The sequence below is a fragment of the Acanthaster planci genome, linkage group LG04, assembly GCF_054643075.1.
Source record: "Acanthaster planci isolate LZ-2023a linkage group LG04, COTS_SCS, whole genome shotgun sequence".
Classification (NCBI taxonomy): Eukaryota; Metazoa; Echinodermata; class Asteroidea; order Valvatida; family Acanthasteridae; genus Acanthaster; species Acanthaster planci.
The window spans coordinates 19,929,123-19,947,240 of NC_141780.1; the positions used below are offsets into that span (position 1 = coordinate 19,929,123).

The 18,118-nt window shown below is 42.9% G+C and overlaps 1 protein-coding gene across 5 annotated transcripts in view; it reads right to left on the reverse strand.

The window, feature by feature from the left end:
- Positions 1-116: 116 nt before the first annotated feature.
- Positions 117-18,118, reverse strand: part of LOC110986460 (plexin-A2-like) — an 80,391-nt gene continuing 62,389 nt past the window's right edge. For all 5 annotated transcript variants that reach the window (XM_087136186.1, XM_087136190.1, XM_087136189.1 and 2 more), the window contains 13 exons: positions 17,143-17,368; positions 16,012-16,148; positions 14,981-15,246; positions 11,641-11,854; positions 10,969-11,125; positions 10,121-10,212; positions 8,897-8,969; positions 8,365-8,552; positions 7,329-7,498; positions 6,911-7,123; positions 5,182-5,335; positions 4,561-4,682; positions 117-4,410 (listed from right to left, as the gene is read on the reverse strand). In XM_087136186.1, the coding sequence (XP_086992312.1) occupies positions 4,596-4,682; positions 5,182-5,335; positions 6,911-7,123; positions 7,329-7,498; positions 8,365-8,552; positions 8,897-8,969; positions 10,121-10,212; positions 10,969-11,125; positions 11,641-11,854; positions 14,981-15,246; positions 16,012-16,148; positions 17,143-17,368 (1,977 nt within the window). In that variant the 3' untranslated portion in view covers positions 117-4,410; positions 4,561-4,595. The remainder of the gene's footprint in view (positions 4,411-4,560; positions 4,683-5,181; positions 5,336-6,910; positions 7,124-7,328; positions 7,499-8,364; positions 8,553-8,896; positions 8,970-10,120; positions 10,213-10,968; positions 11,126-11,640; positions 11,855-14,980; positions 15,247-16,011; positions 16,149-17,142; positions 17,369-18,118) is intronic.

An 18,118-nucleotide genomic window follows, 5' to 3' on the forward strand; every position in this document is an offset into this window, starting at 1 on the left:
ACAAGACTGTGGCTTGAGACCCCAGCCACCGAAGTGACTGCATTCACTTCATGTAGAAGTTTTACAAGACTGTGGCTTGAGACCCAACAATGACAATTCAGATTTCACAAACGAGCTATGATAGAAACAAGTTTATTAGTCACAAGAATGACTCACTTTTTTTCATTACAAATAAACAAAATCATCAATAAAACAATACACATGGTGTTGCCATGGTGACAGATTACAGACCCCACACCTTTAATAACAAAACTGCCTTGTCAATAAAAAATCAACCCCACATGCATTTACAAAAACAAAAACCCCAGTGTAACTGTTGATTTATATACAAAATATATGTAAAATAAGTTTGGCTTTTTCAATTTTTGTTTAAAAGAAGTCAGTCGATTAAAATACTTCACCATAAACATTTTGAACTGCAAAAATTTGAGACCCCTTTAAGTTTAAAAGCAGAGAAGACATGCTTACTAGTAGCATATACATATTCACTTCCCACATTATTATCCCCAACAATACTCACTACCATTAAATATGCTGATAGCACACAAACACTAAGAGATTTTGCCTTTTATAAACACTTTAGTGGACCACTTTCCAAATCAAGGCTCCAAGGCTTATTTTGAGCTCCAGTTCTAATGGCAGGCGGAAACTTGCGCCTGACACTGGAGCACTGAGGCCACTAGAAAACCGTAATTTGCAAAACGTCCCAGACTACAATTACTAGATAGGGTGACTTTTATACAAAATATCTTATTCTCATGGAAATATACAGTGTTAAGAGTAGAGTTCATGTAAATCTTACGCAACTTTTCAGGAAAAGCAGATCTGTTAAATTTGCCTGATTTTTTAGTGATTTAGTACATTTTAAAAATGAGATGATCGAGACAGTAGTTTCATCAACTTGATATAACAACATGTACAGAACCTGCCACCACAACGCTGAAACGAAACAGTCTTCCCATTCGTGATGTGTCCTCAATTTAAATAAATTCTGCAGAACCATACACACTACATCAAGGTGGCTCTCAAAAGTAATTATGAAAACATGATCAAATCTTTGTCCAAGTTGTGAACAGGTGTTGTGGTGTCGGTGGGTGATCTGACAATACAATGTATTGTATAGGCCTGCCAATTTGAACTCCTTTGACTGGACTCAGTGACAAAAGGAAAGTTGGAGGTGGGGGGGTGGATATCAAGTTTAAGTATTTGAGACTGTTTTCAGAAAAAAAACCTGCCAATGAGCAGAAACCATTCCTGATTGTGACATGCATAGTATACTTGATTTAGAGGTCCTTGTTTGTAATAAGCCTTTTGCGAGTTAACTTTGACCCAAATCTGGTACACTGAGTTCTTTAAATTCATGAGAACCTAACAACTTGAATTCTCCATACTAAAACCACTGTTGCTATACCTTGTGATTCGGGGCAAGTGTTTGCTTAATTACATAAGAGACGCCTTGCAACAATACACTGTTCTCAATGGATAAGAAGGGCACAAAGGAACCAGTCCATTCCAGAGATGGTGGTCGCTATGCAAAAGCTTGCCCCGAATCACGAGGTATAGCAACAGTGTCGTTAGTCTGGGGAATTCAAATTGTTATGTTTATATGCAATCAGATAACTCAGTGTACCAGATTTTGTTCAAATTTAATTCGCAAATGGGTTTATTAGAACCACAGATGGCTTTATTGAAGGAGGGTATTGTAAAACTGCTGGAAAAAAACAACAACTACGGATTCAATTTCTAACCATGCTTAACAAACAACCTTACTTTTGGTGCATGACGTCAAAAATATCAAAATCAATATTATTGCTTACACATGTGTAATTAACAACAAAACTACATAAATGAAAGACGATTAGATTTGCCATATGAAAAAAAAAAATTAAACAAATGTTTTTATCGAATTGGAAAAAACAAGTACAGAAAGAGAGTGATTTTGAAGTGTTACAAAAGCAATATGTCAGACTTGGTCTGTAAATATGCAACGGAAGTGACAAACACAAGGAAATTTACATCTTTTTTGTGACAGTCTAGCCACAGTATAAATGTTATTCACAAGTCTTTTTGTGTACATCTGTTGGTGGTTTACTACGTGACTATACGCTACTACGGTATTGAGTTTGTTCCAAGAAGCACGACACTGTCTCTACAACATGCTTGACTAGTTACGCTACTTGATAATGAACGCACATTACTTCAGCACGTGTACAAGGCGACTGCATCCAACTGCCCATCGCTTTCAGCGATACTCTGGTATCCATGCTCAGCAACCGATATCTCCACAGTGATGGAACCCCATCACATTGGTTGACAGACTTTTTAACTTGAGACAAAACAAACTCTGTCCTGGGCTCCAATCAAGTCAAAATAGAGGGGAAAAAAAAAACCAGGGAACAGAGCCCAATATGCAGCCTAGCACATGCGACTGCATGAGCAAGTCACATGGAAACAAAGTATCCTCAGAGCATGTACATTTCCTACTTCTGTAAATAATTGAACTACATCAAATGATCACTACTGCACCATAAATACAGCGCTTAAGGTTATACGCGTCTTTTAACATATTATAATTGCATCATCTCATTTCCATCCCAGGAAACGTCCCACGCCAAAAAAAAAAAAAGGTCATTTCCGGGGGTCCCCTTCGCACGCAGAAAAACTTATGTACAATTTGCCATTATATAAGAGTTTAGAATTGTCTCAAATCATGAGATGACACTGATGATGCCACTAATTAGCAGTTACGTACACTTGCTGTATGCATTTCTACCACACAGAATACACTGCGCAGACGGGGGAATGATCTATACAAGTAAATCCTCGTTTTTCAAACCCCTTCCAAGTCCCAGAAACCTCTTCAGGCAACCTTGTATGAAAATTCCTAGACTCCTCCTACAGGAATTCGATAAACCAAAATGACAGGTACCTTGGATACAGCATCATGAGACTATATACAGATTTCTTTTTAACCGTTTATGAAATGATGTCAACAAACAACTATCTCATTGTATATTTAATGAATGAACGATGGTTATCACATCCTACACATTATAATATCTAAAGTGTCCGTTAAGTAAGAATAGAGGGACCTAGACTTTATTTTGTCACAAACTTTGGTGTCTTTCAATACTTCAGTAACTCTACCTCCTTGTATCACAAATTCTCGACATTACTTGAATGGTAAGTTTAACAGAACCTATGGATATCCATTCAAACAAAACAAAACCAAACCTAAATCAAAAACAAGTGACTAATTGACTGATGGGGTGCCCCGCTCAACAAAGATTGACATCGTTCCTTTTTCTTCTCTTTCATCCCCCAACCCGAGCAGGGACGATTTTTCCATGCTCAGCTCTGTGCTCACCCCGAGCTAAGAATCAGTGTTTCAACAGTCTGCACGCCCAACTAATTGGCAGAGTCTATTAAACGCCCGGTGTTATGCCCTTCACCAGGGGAGGGAGTTGTTGAACAACCCTGCATCGCAAGGACAGACGTGCACTGAATGTTGAAGTTAGAGTTTCAAACTGCAAACGTTTCTGTCCAATATCGGTGGTATGTACCGCAGTTTTTACAAAAGCAGATTTTTTTTTTCCAACAAAAATATTCTGGAAAAAAAATTCAATCCTGAAAGTGACTGACATCAAAAAAGGCAGTTCCTTTCAAACTGCCGTAAAACTGTCTCGTTAAGAAAAAGGAAGAGGATTATTGCATTGTTGTTAAATTACACAAGACAGTCACAAAGTAAAAAAAGAAATACACAAAGGTTCCCTTCTCCAACAGCCAAGGATATCAGTAGGGTGTAAATAGTTCGACTGTAATGAAAAAATATTTTACGCTCGCAGTGAGACAGTCATTCTAAGTAGACAGTCATTCCTTTACATTTCAGATTAGTTCTTGGTCACAAAAACACACTCGTTATTTTTTACGCTAATTCTTTGGACACAACAAAGGCTTGATGTTACAAACACACTGCATCAATGTCATTCAATTTTACTTTTTTTAGTATCTATGGCAACACAAAAAAGCACCATCACAAAAACAAAAAAGAACGGGATTATTACACACAATGCACTGAACAATTATCATTCCTTTTATGAAAGATTAATTTCTTATTCCCCACGTGAATTTCCCATCGGAATGAGCAACAGATGAAAACTTTTGCCAATCGCAAGCGATGCTAAAACAGCATTCCTGAAGATTTGGACAAATAAAAGCCACTTAACACTACCCCTGATCGCTGAGTCAGTACACAGGTATGCTTCGAGTTTTACACCGAGACTCATCACCACCTAATGGCCTTTAGCAGCTGAGCGATTTGAGTGGCATGAGCACCAGGTGACAGGCCTGGTGTCCTGGATACGGTGACACTCACTGGACTCCATCTAATCTCTCCTCAGGAAGTCTCTTCTGTCAATGCACAACATTGGGTCATTTTTACTTTAACAAAACCAAAAGAATGAGTTGATTTTATTCGACTCAAATCATCAGCAGATTCAAAAGTATGTAACCCTGATGAAAGGAGATTCTTGCCCCACTGACCTGAAGCCAGTGCCCTACCTTCAATCTCCATGGTTAGGCTGCTGACCATTTCTCTACAAGGTGTCGTTGAGCTGCTCACAGAGCGCTCGAAACTTCTCAGCCAGGTTCGGATAATCATTCTCTTCCAGCTCTTCAATGATCTGAAGAAAAAAAATCACGAGAATGAATTGATTTTCTCAACCACAATGACAGATCAAATGATTCAGCTGAATCAAATCTTCACATTTTCAAACACTGAAATTGCCTGGTCAGATTAGGCCTCTCTCACAATGACACTCTCCTGAACATTGTTTGAATTTGTTTGGTTTTACTTTTATTTCAAATCTAGTTTGGCACCGCATCGCACAAGAGCTTGTGTTGGGTTTTCAGGAATTTGCTGTAAACTTGACTTCAATCGGAGGTCTAACTCTACCCAGCAAATGCACTTACAGATAAAGGGCTTACTCCAACATTTACACTAACTTGACTTCTTGTTCTCCTTTGGTTTATTTGAGTCACCAATTACCACAAGGAACCTTTTACTTTCCAAATTAGCTAGAGTAACCACAGTCTCAGCAAGTTTGTCCCCCCAAAAGAATTCTCCCATGCCTAGGCTGATCTTCAACAACCAATTTTCCCTACACCTGTCATGGCATGCACCTGTTTCTTGTAGGTGATTGCATAGTAGAAGTAGAGCTCGTTGAGGGCGGTGCTGGTGTGGAAGTCATACTGGTGGGCGTGGGAATGTTCAGCAAGCATTGCACTCATGTCCTGATCACTGATGGCCGGCATGGCTCGGATGTCCTCAAAGTACCTGGGGTGTGGACAAAGATGGAACGGGGGGGGGGGAAGGAGAAGAAACAGGAACATTGAAACTCTCTGCAGGACCGAGGTGAAAGGGTATCCAGGGTCTCAGCAACAATTATTGAAAGAAGTCAGCTTAGTTTGTATATACAGTGGAACGCCGCTATATCGAACATCCGGCTGTACCGAACATCGTGAAAGTGACAAGTGGACATTATTTCCCCAAGGATTAGAAGGGAAAGCCACTGATTGTTGACGAGTTAATTCAACTAATTGGTACTGAACTAGCTGAGAAAGTGGGTACATTGGTCCACACTTGTTCAAAGTCATCTTCTAGTAATGGACAGGGCACGCATGGTCAATCTGCCAATGGTATTGAATGGACACTGGTTTTGCAACTCCACATGATCCTGTGTGGGAGAAAACTGCGCGTGCACTGTGGCATTGTACTAACATATGTCTAAAGAGGGTGCCACCGAGATTCGCCACAGCGTGCATCAGAGATCGATCATGAGCAGTAGCGTCATGACTTTTAGGATAAACATGAAATCAATTTTGTAACTTTAAGATTTAATACAAAAAAATAATTAACAGATTCTTTTGGGAACCTTAAACATCAATCCAACAGCAAAATATCACACAAACAGCAAACCACAGTATCACAAGAGGGTGCACTTCAGTTAGACAAGAGAGGGTACTATTCAACCTGGAAACAAAACGTTCAGCAGTCAATTTCGCTATACCCAACGTCCGCTGTACCAAACAATTAGTGCTGACCCCGTCGTGTTTGTTATAGCGGCGTTCCACTGTAATACATTCTCCTCTGCCTTAGGTGGCAAACTGCACTCACTCAAAAGTGGACCAGATGGGCCACGGAAAACACATTTTGCAACCTGTCTGTACAAAATTTTAAAAAGCCACGTCTCGTGATATAATGACTGGTATCAAACCCTTTGAGGGCAGAGACGAGACAAGGACCGATTTGTCTGTTGAGCTGCCATGTGGGAGAACAGCCAATCCTAAACTCTGTGCTGACCCCCTCTGTGTACCCACTTGTAGGCAACTGACCCTTCAGGGCAGACAGGAGATAACGGAGTGGTTTAGTTTCTGAGTGGCAGGGGTGCTGGGAGGGCGAGCCAACCTTCCTAAATACTGCCGATTCCTCTCCACTCACACCCAAAACGCTGTGCTGGCTACTGACAGACATGGATCGAGTCCCCCTTCCTCAGAGCAGGCAGGCAGGACGGCATCAGGCCTGACCATCGGTATCGTTCAAGTAGTCAATTCATTCAAGGCCAATACAATTAAACATCCACTGACTGTATCGACAGATGCACAACTGGGGTGTCAGGAAGAGATTGGGAAATCTAAAGCTGTTTGAGACTTTTCACAGAGGAAGTAAAAACTCAGAAAAAAGGTAACATTCCATGTCTGAATAAAAAAAAATGGTCACATGATGTACAATTGGTCGTTACACTGGATAACTCAACCCTTCCCCATCGTATCATTCTCTTGCAACTCCACCACAGAAATGCAGAATAAAGAACTACTGGGTACTTGCTAAAAAATAAGCACGTCCTCCTACCTGGCAACCCATTTCTTGTACTTGGGTATGTCCTTGGCATACAACAGCCGACTGGACGAGGAGTCCTTGGTCAGAGGATGGTCAGCGACTGAGCAGGCATCCATCAGGGTCTGGCCGATGATGGACAGGCAGGCGTCCACCGTCTCCGACTTGTAGATGTCAAAGATGATGTTGGGGTTCTTGATGAGGTTAACCCAGAACCTCAGTGGTAGACTAAGACAAAAGGTAGGGGGTGGGGCAGAGGGTCAGGACCAATCAAAGAGGTGGGTGTGAAATTCAACCAGGTACAAGTAGCACTGGATACTTCTATTAATTACACTGTATGCTCAAAGTGGCTCTTGTTCTTGTAACCGTTTCAAGCCACATAATGTACAACTGCAGGCAACGGCAAGCAGGGTTGAGTAGTGACGGCCCTCACCTGTTGCTCTTCCAGGAATGCACCACGTCCTGGTTCTGGATGTTGTGGTGCTTGGCCTGGTCGTCAAGGAGATCAAAGAGATACTTGATGCAGATGGGCAAGGTGTTGCCGCGGTGGTTGACACTGAAGATCATCTCAAACAGCTCGTCCACGAACGTCTGCAGTACACCCTGGTGGGGGAAGCACCAACAGGCAATTGGGTCATTAGCTGGACACCGGGCAGGGTCAGCCAGTCTCGGCATATTAGTGACCACACGCTTCTCTTAGGCTTAAAGAGGCTGAAAACATCTACATCATTCTCTAGGTAATATGCAGCTTATGTCATATTCCAAAAAAAGCAACCTCTTTTGCCACAAAGTCAGAAAAAAGGTTACTCTTAAGAACCGTTTTTTTGTCATGTCCCTTCAAGGCCCGTCGCTTCATTTGTCTAGAGGTGTCATTTGGGGCAGCAAGAAAAAAAAAAGGAAAAAAGGTGTAACGACTGGGAGTTCCGCTTCAGCGGTTTGGGCTCAAGTGCCACATTTTTTGAACAGTGAACGGTTATTGGAAACAGGAATCACATCAATGATTTTACCTAAAAGAACCAATGACCTCTATATTCATTCTTGCATACAAAGGACAAGAAATGTCAGAGGAAACTTTACACGTGTTGACTGCAGAATGCGTTACATTATACATTGCATCATTACACATGGGCCTAGTTACAACACGTGACATTTTGTAAATATTTTGTGTAGTAGTTGTAACCCCTCTTGAAAATATGTGACATACTCTGTGAAAATGAGTCTTAAGTCGCCAAAGCCACTTTTTGAGTTTTCATTTGCAGTGGAAAGAGCAAATTTGAATTTTTTGTTTTGATGTATCGCTCAGTTTGCCATCCTGATGAAAGTGGATACTCCATGGTGAAACATGCTGTGGGTTCCTTTTGATATAAAATTATTCGGAAGGACTCTTTACTCCAAAGCGGCTCTGACGACTTAAGACTCATTCTCACAGAGTGGGTCATATATAATGCTGCAGCATTAGCCGTTAATACCTTAGTGGTCAGCAGTCTCGGTAGGTAGATCTCTGCCATCATCTTGTGGACCTTGTCCCCAGACTTGTGGTACTCCGAATCGGACGGCTTGACCAGATGCCACAGCTTGGTGCCGTTGACGTCCACGTCCGGCGACAGCATGGGCGTGGTCACGGAGCGGGCGGGGCTATTGGCTGATGGCATGGCCACTGCGAAAGCAATGAGAATGCAATGGCTTAGGTTAAACAGAAAGCCGTACATTGTCCTCCAAGAGGCGTGTCTAGCGTTTCCACTTTAACGTCGCCAAAATAGCAACAAAGTATGCAGATGTATGAAATATGCCACAGAGGGCAGGCTAGTCTCTATGTAAAATTGATTGTTACAGCCCCAAAAAATAAATAAATAAACAGTACAAGCAAATTAACACAAAGAAATCAGATTGATAAAAAGAGAGGATTCCAGATTCAAACTGTGTGCTTAACAAGAATATGAAAAAGGCCAGTTTCAATACCACTAACAAAATAATGATCAGCAATTTCTCTTGATTACTTACTGTATTTGGAACTGGAGTAAACTGACATGAAGCCTTGCTTGGGTACCAGCGCTAACGTTGCACCATCACCAAGCTGAGGGGGAAAACAACATGAGAAAAATAAATCCAGAAGAAGCCAGAGTGAGTGCGAATGAATTGAGAGCAAACTTTCTGGGGGAAAACAGTACGAGGTACGGTAGGAAACGCTCATTTTTCGCATTCAAATGGCAAAGCACTGCCTCTCAGAAAAAAATGGGAAAAACATTGTTTCCACTCTAAAATGTGTATTCAGGTACCATAATGTTATTATGATGTGTTATTTATTTCTTCCTTTCTAGATCATTTTTTTTTCGTAGGGTCGTGTTTACACAGAGTAAGGGTGATATTAGACTGGGGGATCCAGTGACTGTAGCTTCAACAGATAAACTGCTTACCCCTGGGTGGCAACAGATAAACTGCTTACCACTGGGTAGCTACAGATAAACTGCTTACCCCTGGGTAGCAACAGATATTAAAACTGCTTACCCCTGGGTAGCAACAGATATTAAAACTGCTTACCCCTGGGTAGCTACAGATAAACTGCTTACCCCTGGGTGGCAACAGATAAACTGCTTACCCCTGGGTGGCAACAGATAAACTGCTTACCACTGGGTAGCTACAGATAAACTGCTTACCCCTGGGTAGCAACAGATATTAAAACTGTTTACCCCTGGGTTGCAACAGATATTAAAACTGTTTACCCCTGGGTTGCAACAGATAAACTGCTTGCCCCTGGGTTGCAACAGATTAACTGCTTACCCCTGGGTGGCAACAGATAAACTGCTTACCACTGGGTAGCTACAGATAAACTGCTTACCCCTGGGTAGCAACAGATATTAAAACTGCTTACCCCTGGGTTGCAACAGATAAACTGCTTACCCCTGGGTAGCAACAGATAAACTGCTTACCCCTGGGTAGCAACAGATAAACTGCTTACCCCTGGGTAGCAACAGATATTAAAACTGCTTACCCCTGGGTAGCAACAGATAAACTGCTTACCACTGGGTAGCTACAGATAAACTGCTTACCCCTGGGTAGCAACAGATATTAAAACTGCTTACCCCTGGGTTGCAACAGATAAACTGCTTACCCCTGGGTAGCAACAGATAAACTGCTTACCACTGGGTAGCTACAGATAAACTGCTTACCCCTGGGTAGCAACAGATAAACTGCTTACCCCTGGGTAGCAACAGATAAACTGCTTACCCCTGGGTAGTTGCAGAGCATGTTTAGTCTCCTCCACTCTCCCTCAGTCTTGCTGTCGTCATCTTGCAGTATCTTTCCTTCCTCTCGCCATTCTGTCAAGGAATTGAAAACAAAGCCAAAATTGACAAATGCACTGGCCTGGGTCTCAAATATCATTGCTTATAGGACAGGCGAGCCATTTCCATTATTGTATGAGCTGGGCCAAACCCCAAAGGTTCTGCTAACTACTGAACCGATAGATTTCTCCTCGTTATGATCTCTGCGCAGTATTTGCAGGGCAATCCCATGCCAACCCTGTCAGCACAAAATTGTACGCTGGCTTCAAATGTGTCGGCATTATTCTAAGATCACATCCCACGAATAGACAATGTTTACCTCTCTGCCATCTTGAAATACCCAAGTGATGCAAGCATAAACTCCTAGTCTGATTGAGAGTAAACTCACTCAGGAGTATGCTCAAGTTGATATGAGTAACATGCTCAAACGTAGCCCTTCATAAAAAGATGTGGGCAAACCTACAAATGTGCAAGTTCACTTTTCCAATTGAGCATGCACGATGAAGAGTGTCTGGGGTTTTAGGGATCACTTGAACATAGCGTGAGCAGAACTTGCTCCACCAGCAATGGCATATGCTGACATTCATAAGGCAATGAACACGATCTAACTGGCCTGGAGGTCTTATCCCGAGTGGTCTTGCCTCACTGACAGGCCAAACTGGCTTCAATCTCACTAATCTGTGACTACTTGAACCTTTCAGTTATATAAAGCAATGATTCTTTGCTGACAGTAAGCATCGCCGTGTAACAAGGCCTAGGTATCCGACTCTATGCCCCATTGCTGTGTCTTACCCAGGTCCAGTTCCTCCTTGGGCGGCCTGTGACTGTAAGGTAGCGTCTTGTACAGCACGTCCAGGATCTTCTCCTTGACCTGGGAGATGGTGTCAAAGTCCAAGACCTTGACCTGGACGGGCTCAGCATCCTTGACCAGACCGATGGCGTTGACCGTCTGCAAATAGGTCAGTGGACGGGCAATGAGGTCAGACTAGAAGATTTGGGGTGTTGAGGTTTATCTCCAAAGTTTTTTCAAAAGAAAGTCAAATGTGGACATGCTGCACCCTACACTTCATCACCAGTTTTGTTTGTGATCATTTTGATGCTAGAGATACAGTGTACATATTACTGCACAGAATAAATGTACACCTCTAGTACGCAATGTAAGCTGTTATATCTGTGCAAGGGAAATGAATAAACTTCCAATAATAAGCTACCATCATAGATGCCAGTCAGGTTCTGGTACAGAGTCTAAAAATATGGTAAGAGGGGCCCCAAAGATGCCATGTGAAGGCCTGAAACGAGCCCCAAAATTTTAAACGCAAAAGCCTTTTGCCCGAAACGCAGCACCCCTGAATCATGAATTTGTCCATTATAAAATCATGAGGTGGCTCTGCAAAGGGCCTGCATGCATCCCCATGTTTGATTTGGAGGGTCATCCGGACGTGATCAATCTCACAGCAGCCTCACCATGAGCGTGTAGTTGATTTGCTGTCGGATGACCTTGACCTCGCTCAGCCCGTAGCGGGCCTCTCCAGTGATGGCATCTACGGGCCCCTTCTCCATCTGCTGCTTGATGGCGTAGAAAAGCTTAAAGAGCGGCTCGCCAGCCGTCTCCCGGATGAAGTTGTACAGAAGGAAAGACAGCCAGTTGCTGACCATCTTCTCAGCGACTGACTCGTTCCTGGAAGGAGACATAAAGAGATCGCTATTACACAGAACCTGAGCACAGAAATTTGTTAAGCATAGAAAACATTTGCTTAGCAAAAACTGGTTACCAGCCAAATTGTCATGCAATGTATACGGCCTGACACTGGTTCTCTGCTTTTTTCTGCTCGGCACAAAGTTTTGTTCAGCAGTGTCGGCTCATAAGAAATTGGGCCAAGAAAATGCATCCTGTACAGAGAACATCAACTTTGGGAAGTCACTGGATTTTGGGAGGTCACAGGACACACCATTCAATGAGGCTTGAATCTTTAATTGTGCAGAATGTTGGAGTAAATTGGTAAAAACCACATCCAAAATCGGTATCATTGTCTACAGGCTGTGGCTATTCACCACAGTGCATCAATGGCCAAAACTGCAGCTACAGCCCTAGCATACTTAATTTGGACATAGCCTTAAGCTCTTGAAGACGGGAATTTTTGTCCGAAAGCTGACCATGAGAATTCCAGCCTCGCTTGGCCACGAAGGCCACCTGCCAAACCGCAAATTCTCGTTTTGTGGCCCTGCGTGCTCTGCACGCTTTGAATTACACAGTGGAAAGGCTGATTGTTCGGTGGCATGCGGCTCTACTCACGCTTCCACCATTCCAGTTGCCTCTTTTCAAAGTGGGAACTATTGTGAAGCTGGTGATTATGATGCGAAATCGGTCTTTTCATTTCTGGGCTACACACAAAAGCCAATCATCATATATACAAGAGCCAGGGTCTGCCTTCTTTCACCTGAAAGGCAGGCTGAGGATCTCAATTTTTAGGGCGGCTCTTACCGTCTCCCGGCGCGAAGGGGTTAAACTAACCCTGGCATACTATACAAGCCATCCACCCTTTTGAAGGAACTTGACAATTCTAAATAGTAAACAGAGTTCAATCTTCAAACAAAAAATGCTAGCTTCAGATATGAAAAGCATCTGTCCATTTTTTTCACATATTCAGCAGCCATACGTGTATGACTGACTAAACAAAGAAAAATGATCTGGTCTGAACTCAAAACAAACTGAAATTCGGCTGCCACAAGGAATAAGTAGAAATTTCAAAGTCACCAGCACAGAGCCTTGTATAATTCAAAAAGATTTGAGGGAACTGATTCAAGTTATCCCTGCCACTGGAATTCCAAAAGAAGCAAATTGCGGCAAAAACCAAGTCCACTTGGTGATCACCATATTACTTGATTATTTTCAAAATGGTGACATCTACATCCTGGCAAAATATAACCATCAAAATATGAAAATTTGGAATGCGTAATTGGAAAGTTGCATGTGATTTGGGAATATAAATGAACAAAACAAAAACTGAAACATCCATAAAGTACTGAAGTTTGAGTTCACTGTGAACCAGAAAGTGCACTGCAAACGAATGGAGTACGAGCACGTTCAGAATTGTTACACTCGAAAATTAAACTTCTGATAGTTTGAAGCCAGCGCTTGTAAGGAATTTTTATCAACCTAGCAGATTCTTTCATTTAAGAACTTTACCTCTTCTCATACTGAAATGCAATGCTTATTAGTTAGTTACATTACTTACATTAGTTAAGGCACGTTAGTTAATCAAATTGTGTATTGCAACATTATGTGCACAACCTTGGACCACCTACTTACCACAGAATCGTAACACTTCCCTTTAATTCCACTCCTGAAGGCAATGTAGCCATGTGCTTGTAGTATCTACTAACCCATTCATTATCGCTGTAGATATTGTAATACATCTCTTTTAACATTTTCAGTGAAGTCTTAAATTTGTACATATTAGTAAATTAGTGAAATAAGTACGCTCTGGACAATAAAGGACATTTCGTAAATATTTCATCATGCACTGTACCTGCTGATGGCATTTTGCATTGACAAATGTACATTTGAACGCTAAGTTTTCCTTCATCAACCCTAACCTTCCCCAACCACGCAGAAATAAACACTAGTAAAGTGTTTAATTCTGTGGGGATAGGTCTGGTAGGCCCATAACAGCTGGCTTTTGCATCGGGTTTGGTATACCTCAGAAAAACAAAGTCCAACAGCCTCAGTGCACAAAGTCCCATATGGATGTTTAACTTTGTGTGAATGGGGAAGGTTAGGGCCAGCAACCCTTGGGGGGTTAGGGTTAATGTAAAGTTAACATCTAATGCTATGTGTAGTCTTATCCAGGGTCACGTGAGAATTTCACAAGCTTGCTTAACAAATGAATTCCAAACTACTTCAATGTCTTTTGAATGTTTTTGTGCGATGACTTTTCCCCTTTCGTGAATGTAGTGTCCGAAGAAGCCAGAACAAAAACGGATTACAGCATTTATCAACCATCTGTTTCATAAAAACCTCCGGGTAAGTTGAAAGTTCTTCAACTCAGCAGGGGGAACTTTTCAACTAACAGTTGGAAGGGACGATTCACACTTTGTGCCTCAGCCTGTAGTTAGCAACTAGTCAGTGGGTACTCGGAAATTGGTTGTCTCTGATTGGACCAATATTCATACAGTTACCAACTGGCTCTCCATCCATTCTTGGGAACCTTTTGAGACTTGCAGTTCACCAAGCCAAAGTATTCAGGGTACACTTGAAAAGAGGCAGACTCCAACTGTTTGTTCAAATAAACTTGGCTAACAAACTTCAAAACACAAAAAAAGCTCCTGGTGTAGGCTCTAGTGAATTATTTTATCAGACATGTAACACATCTTACCGCACTCACACAATTGTGATTACTTTGTGCAGAATGCAGTATGTATACAGAGACGTTCATGAATATGCAGCGAGAGACCAGCATGAATATGCAACAAGGTAACGTCGTGAATACGTAACCAGAAATCTCAGGAATATGCAACATATAAACACTGTAGCCCTCATGCAAGCCTGTAAACCTGTTTACTCCTAGATAGCTGAAACCATTTCTAATGTCTGACCAAACAAACTGCTATCATACAAATACATCCGACGCAGTTTGCCGCTAGTGGGGAAGGGCTTTAACATTCTCATTTCTGGGGACAAAATGACCGAAAATGTAAAGACAACACAAACAAGGAGGTAGACAAACACACAGAGGCAGAACAACACATGACAAGACAATGCAAGCAAACCCAGCACGACAACAAAAACCCAAAACCCACTGACCTCCTCATGAGGAGGCGGGCGCGGTCCTTCTCCACGTGCTTCTCAATCAGGTCCTTGAGAAGCACCTTCAGGATGGCCGTGGAGTAGTCCATCTTGCCCTGCAGGGCCACCATGATCAGGGAGGCCACGTTGCTCTTGTCCTTCTGGGTGAAGCCCTTCTGGGCCTCCAGCGTCCGGATGAAAGTCAGCAGGAAGGGCTTGTTGTTGACCAGCTGCTCAAACTGGACCAGGCCCTGCTCGATACGGCTCTTGCTGGCCCCTGCAAGCTGTCGGGGTGGAAGGGAAGGGGGGTAGAGGGATTGAAAGGAGGTAGGGTTGGGGGAGCAACAACCCAAGATATAAGTTCATCATAGCATCTAACTAATGGCTAAATCACAAGTCAACAGCTTTTCAAAAAAGGACGGTGGTAAACAGGCGTTTGTCATAGTTTATCCCATTATTTGAAGCAGAAATAAAAATTAGGCCATATCTCTGCCCAGGGACACCAAAGGGCAAGTTCTGGTGAAAACTATTGTTTGACCAATGGTTAACTGCTATTTTAACAATGCACACGCACAATACAATAACACTCGAATGGCTCTAGTCAAACCATTTCGTAAAGTCTCAAATCTCATCGATCATATTTTGCATTTGGCTACAACTCTTGCCGAGTTCATTGTCAGTGGCATCTCATCAAACTATTTTTGCAGGACTGGTTCCCTCTGCACTGATACACGAAATCGCTAACTGATAACCGATGCTGCAACTACGCACCAGGGGCCTGGTTCCGAATGGCCCAACTAGATGGCCCAAACCGTTCATTGTTCAGGTGACGCTGGTCGAACTACGGTTAACCGTAGTCATTGCTCCAACTTGCCATAAAATGCACAGTCCTCCATTAAGGATCTCATTTCGGCAGCCCCATCAACCCCAGCATCCCTAGGCAGCAGATCGACACAAACAGGGAAGGGACACCCTGTACTAGCCGACAGCTGCATGTATCTCAATTGTCTTAGACAAAAAGATAATTTGTCTGCTGTTCTTGTACTTACTGCAAGCTCCCTCAGCACGCAGTGGTTGGGCTGGTCCGGGAAGAGCGTCCTGACACAGTACAAGTGGTACTCTCGGTAAGGTATAGCCTCTAGATCACCGGTAAGGATCGTCATGTCTGTCTGCAGCTCGGCAAAGGCTAGAGACGAGGACAATAAATAACGACATCAACGATGGGCTATGGAATACAAAAACCAAAGACACTTGAAATCCCTTGACACCAGGATTACTTCACAGCAATCTGACCTAACGCATAGCATTACCTTTGAACAAAGCTCCTCATGTTTAAACAAATTGGAAGTTTGATGGTTTAACCTGTCAATCGCCAATATGATCAGACACCCCCAAAATGTGTTAAAAAGTGCTCTCCACGAAAATGCCGCAAAAAATTGGCACAAACTGTCAACGGGGAGAGGAAATTTAATGTGCACAGGATGTGAGCCCACCACTTTTGCATTACCGCACCGGAGCTCCATGAAAAGCCTGACCGTGCCAAAGCCAACACAATTCTAAGTCATTTACACTAAAATCTCAAAGGTTCAAGGCTATCCCAGCTGATCTTTCAGCCCCTTGACGACGGGAACTTTTTTCTGAAAGCCGGCTCCGAGAATTCCAGCCTCGCCTGGCCACGAAGGCCACTTGCCAAACCGCAAATTCCCGGTTTGTGGTCCTGTGTGCTCTGCATGCTTTGAATTACACAGTAAAAAGGCGGTACGGTGGCATGCAGCTCTACTCACGCTTCTACATTCAAATTGCCTCTTTTCAAAGTGGGGACTATTGTGAAGCTGGTGATTATGATGCAAATTCGGTCTTTTCATTTCTGGGCTACACACAAAGACCAATTACCATATATACAAGAGCTGAAAAGTCGGCTGAGGATCTCAATTTTTACGACGGCTTTTACCGTCATCCGTCGCGAAGGGGTTAATTGTGGTCCCCAGACTGATCCCATTTGATGCAAACTATGGGACAGAGAGACCCCCCCGCCTTTGTGTCAGTCATTGTTATACTGGTATCTCAGGAATTCTTTTCAGACATCTAGGGGGGATGTGTCAAGTGACAATAGGCTAGTGTGTGTACAGGGATTGGACTTGTTGGGGGGAATTACCCCTCTGCCTTATTTCATGCCTTACTTTCTTTGCACTCCTGGGCCACCTGCAGCTCCAGCTGGTCTCGTTGGGCCTCCATCTGCTTCACGATGGTGTCATTGGCAAAGGCCTTGCGGTAGGAAATGCACAAGATGATTATGATGATCAAAATGACGATGATGACGGCTGCTCCAATCAGGATGTAGACCGAGAAGTCCTCTCCGACATACTCCACCTGACCGATGGTGAAATTGCGGTTGCCATGGTATACCTGCAATGTGAAAGGCCAAGGAACCAACTGAAGGCTGAAACCAAACCTGAAATCAAACCAATGCAACACATCGGCAGTGGCATGAAGTAAGTTTGTCGTCAAAGATGCAGCATCACCCGGGGGTTTTCAGTAGGGCCGAATATCCAATTAATGCCAGGAAGTTTTCATTTCAGAGGTGTAAGGATTCAGACGTGAATACAAAAATAAGAAATGATGTCCGGTCTTTTTTGCTTGAATCTTTATTTTTGCGATGGTGATTTCGCTGGGACCAATTAGGTACATACATCAGCTGGACCAGCAGCCTCATCCTTGAACTAAGAGACAGAACACTGACACAAACTTGCACCCTTTGTTTCTGCTTTTCTGGGCATTTGGTACAACTGGTATCAATCAGAAGGTCCATCAGGCTAGGATTTATTATCCGAGTTGACTAAGAGATCGCTAGCTCACAGCCAAGGTAACCAGCTGGTACTTTTCATCACACTGGCTGACCTTGCATTTCCGTGTACCTTCTGTGTATCTTGGTTCAGGTTTCATAGCTCTAAGAGGTGACTGCTGTACTGCTGCCTGCTATAAGTGCCCAGACAACCTATTACAAAGAGAGATCTCCTAATGTTTTGCCCTATGGTTTCACGCATGAATGTTTTATCATCAAATGAATGGAGGAAGAACAAATCACCGCAGCTGAAATTGAAAAATGCCACAAACCAGACAGCGAATGCAGGACAGCACAGAGTGCGAGCAAAAACA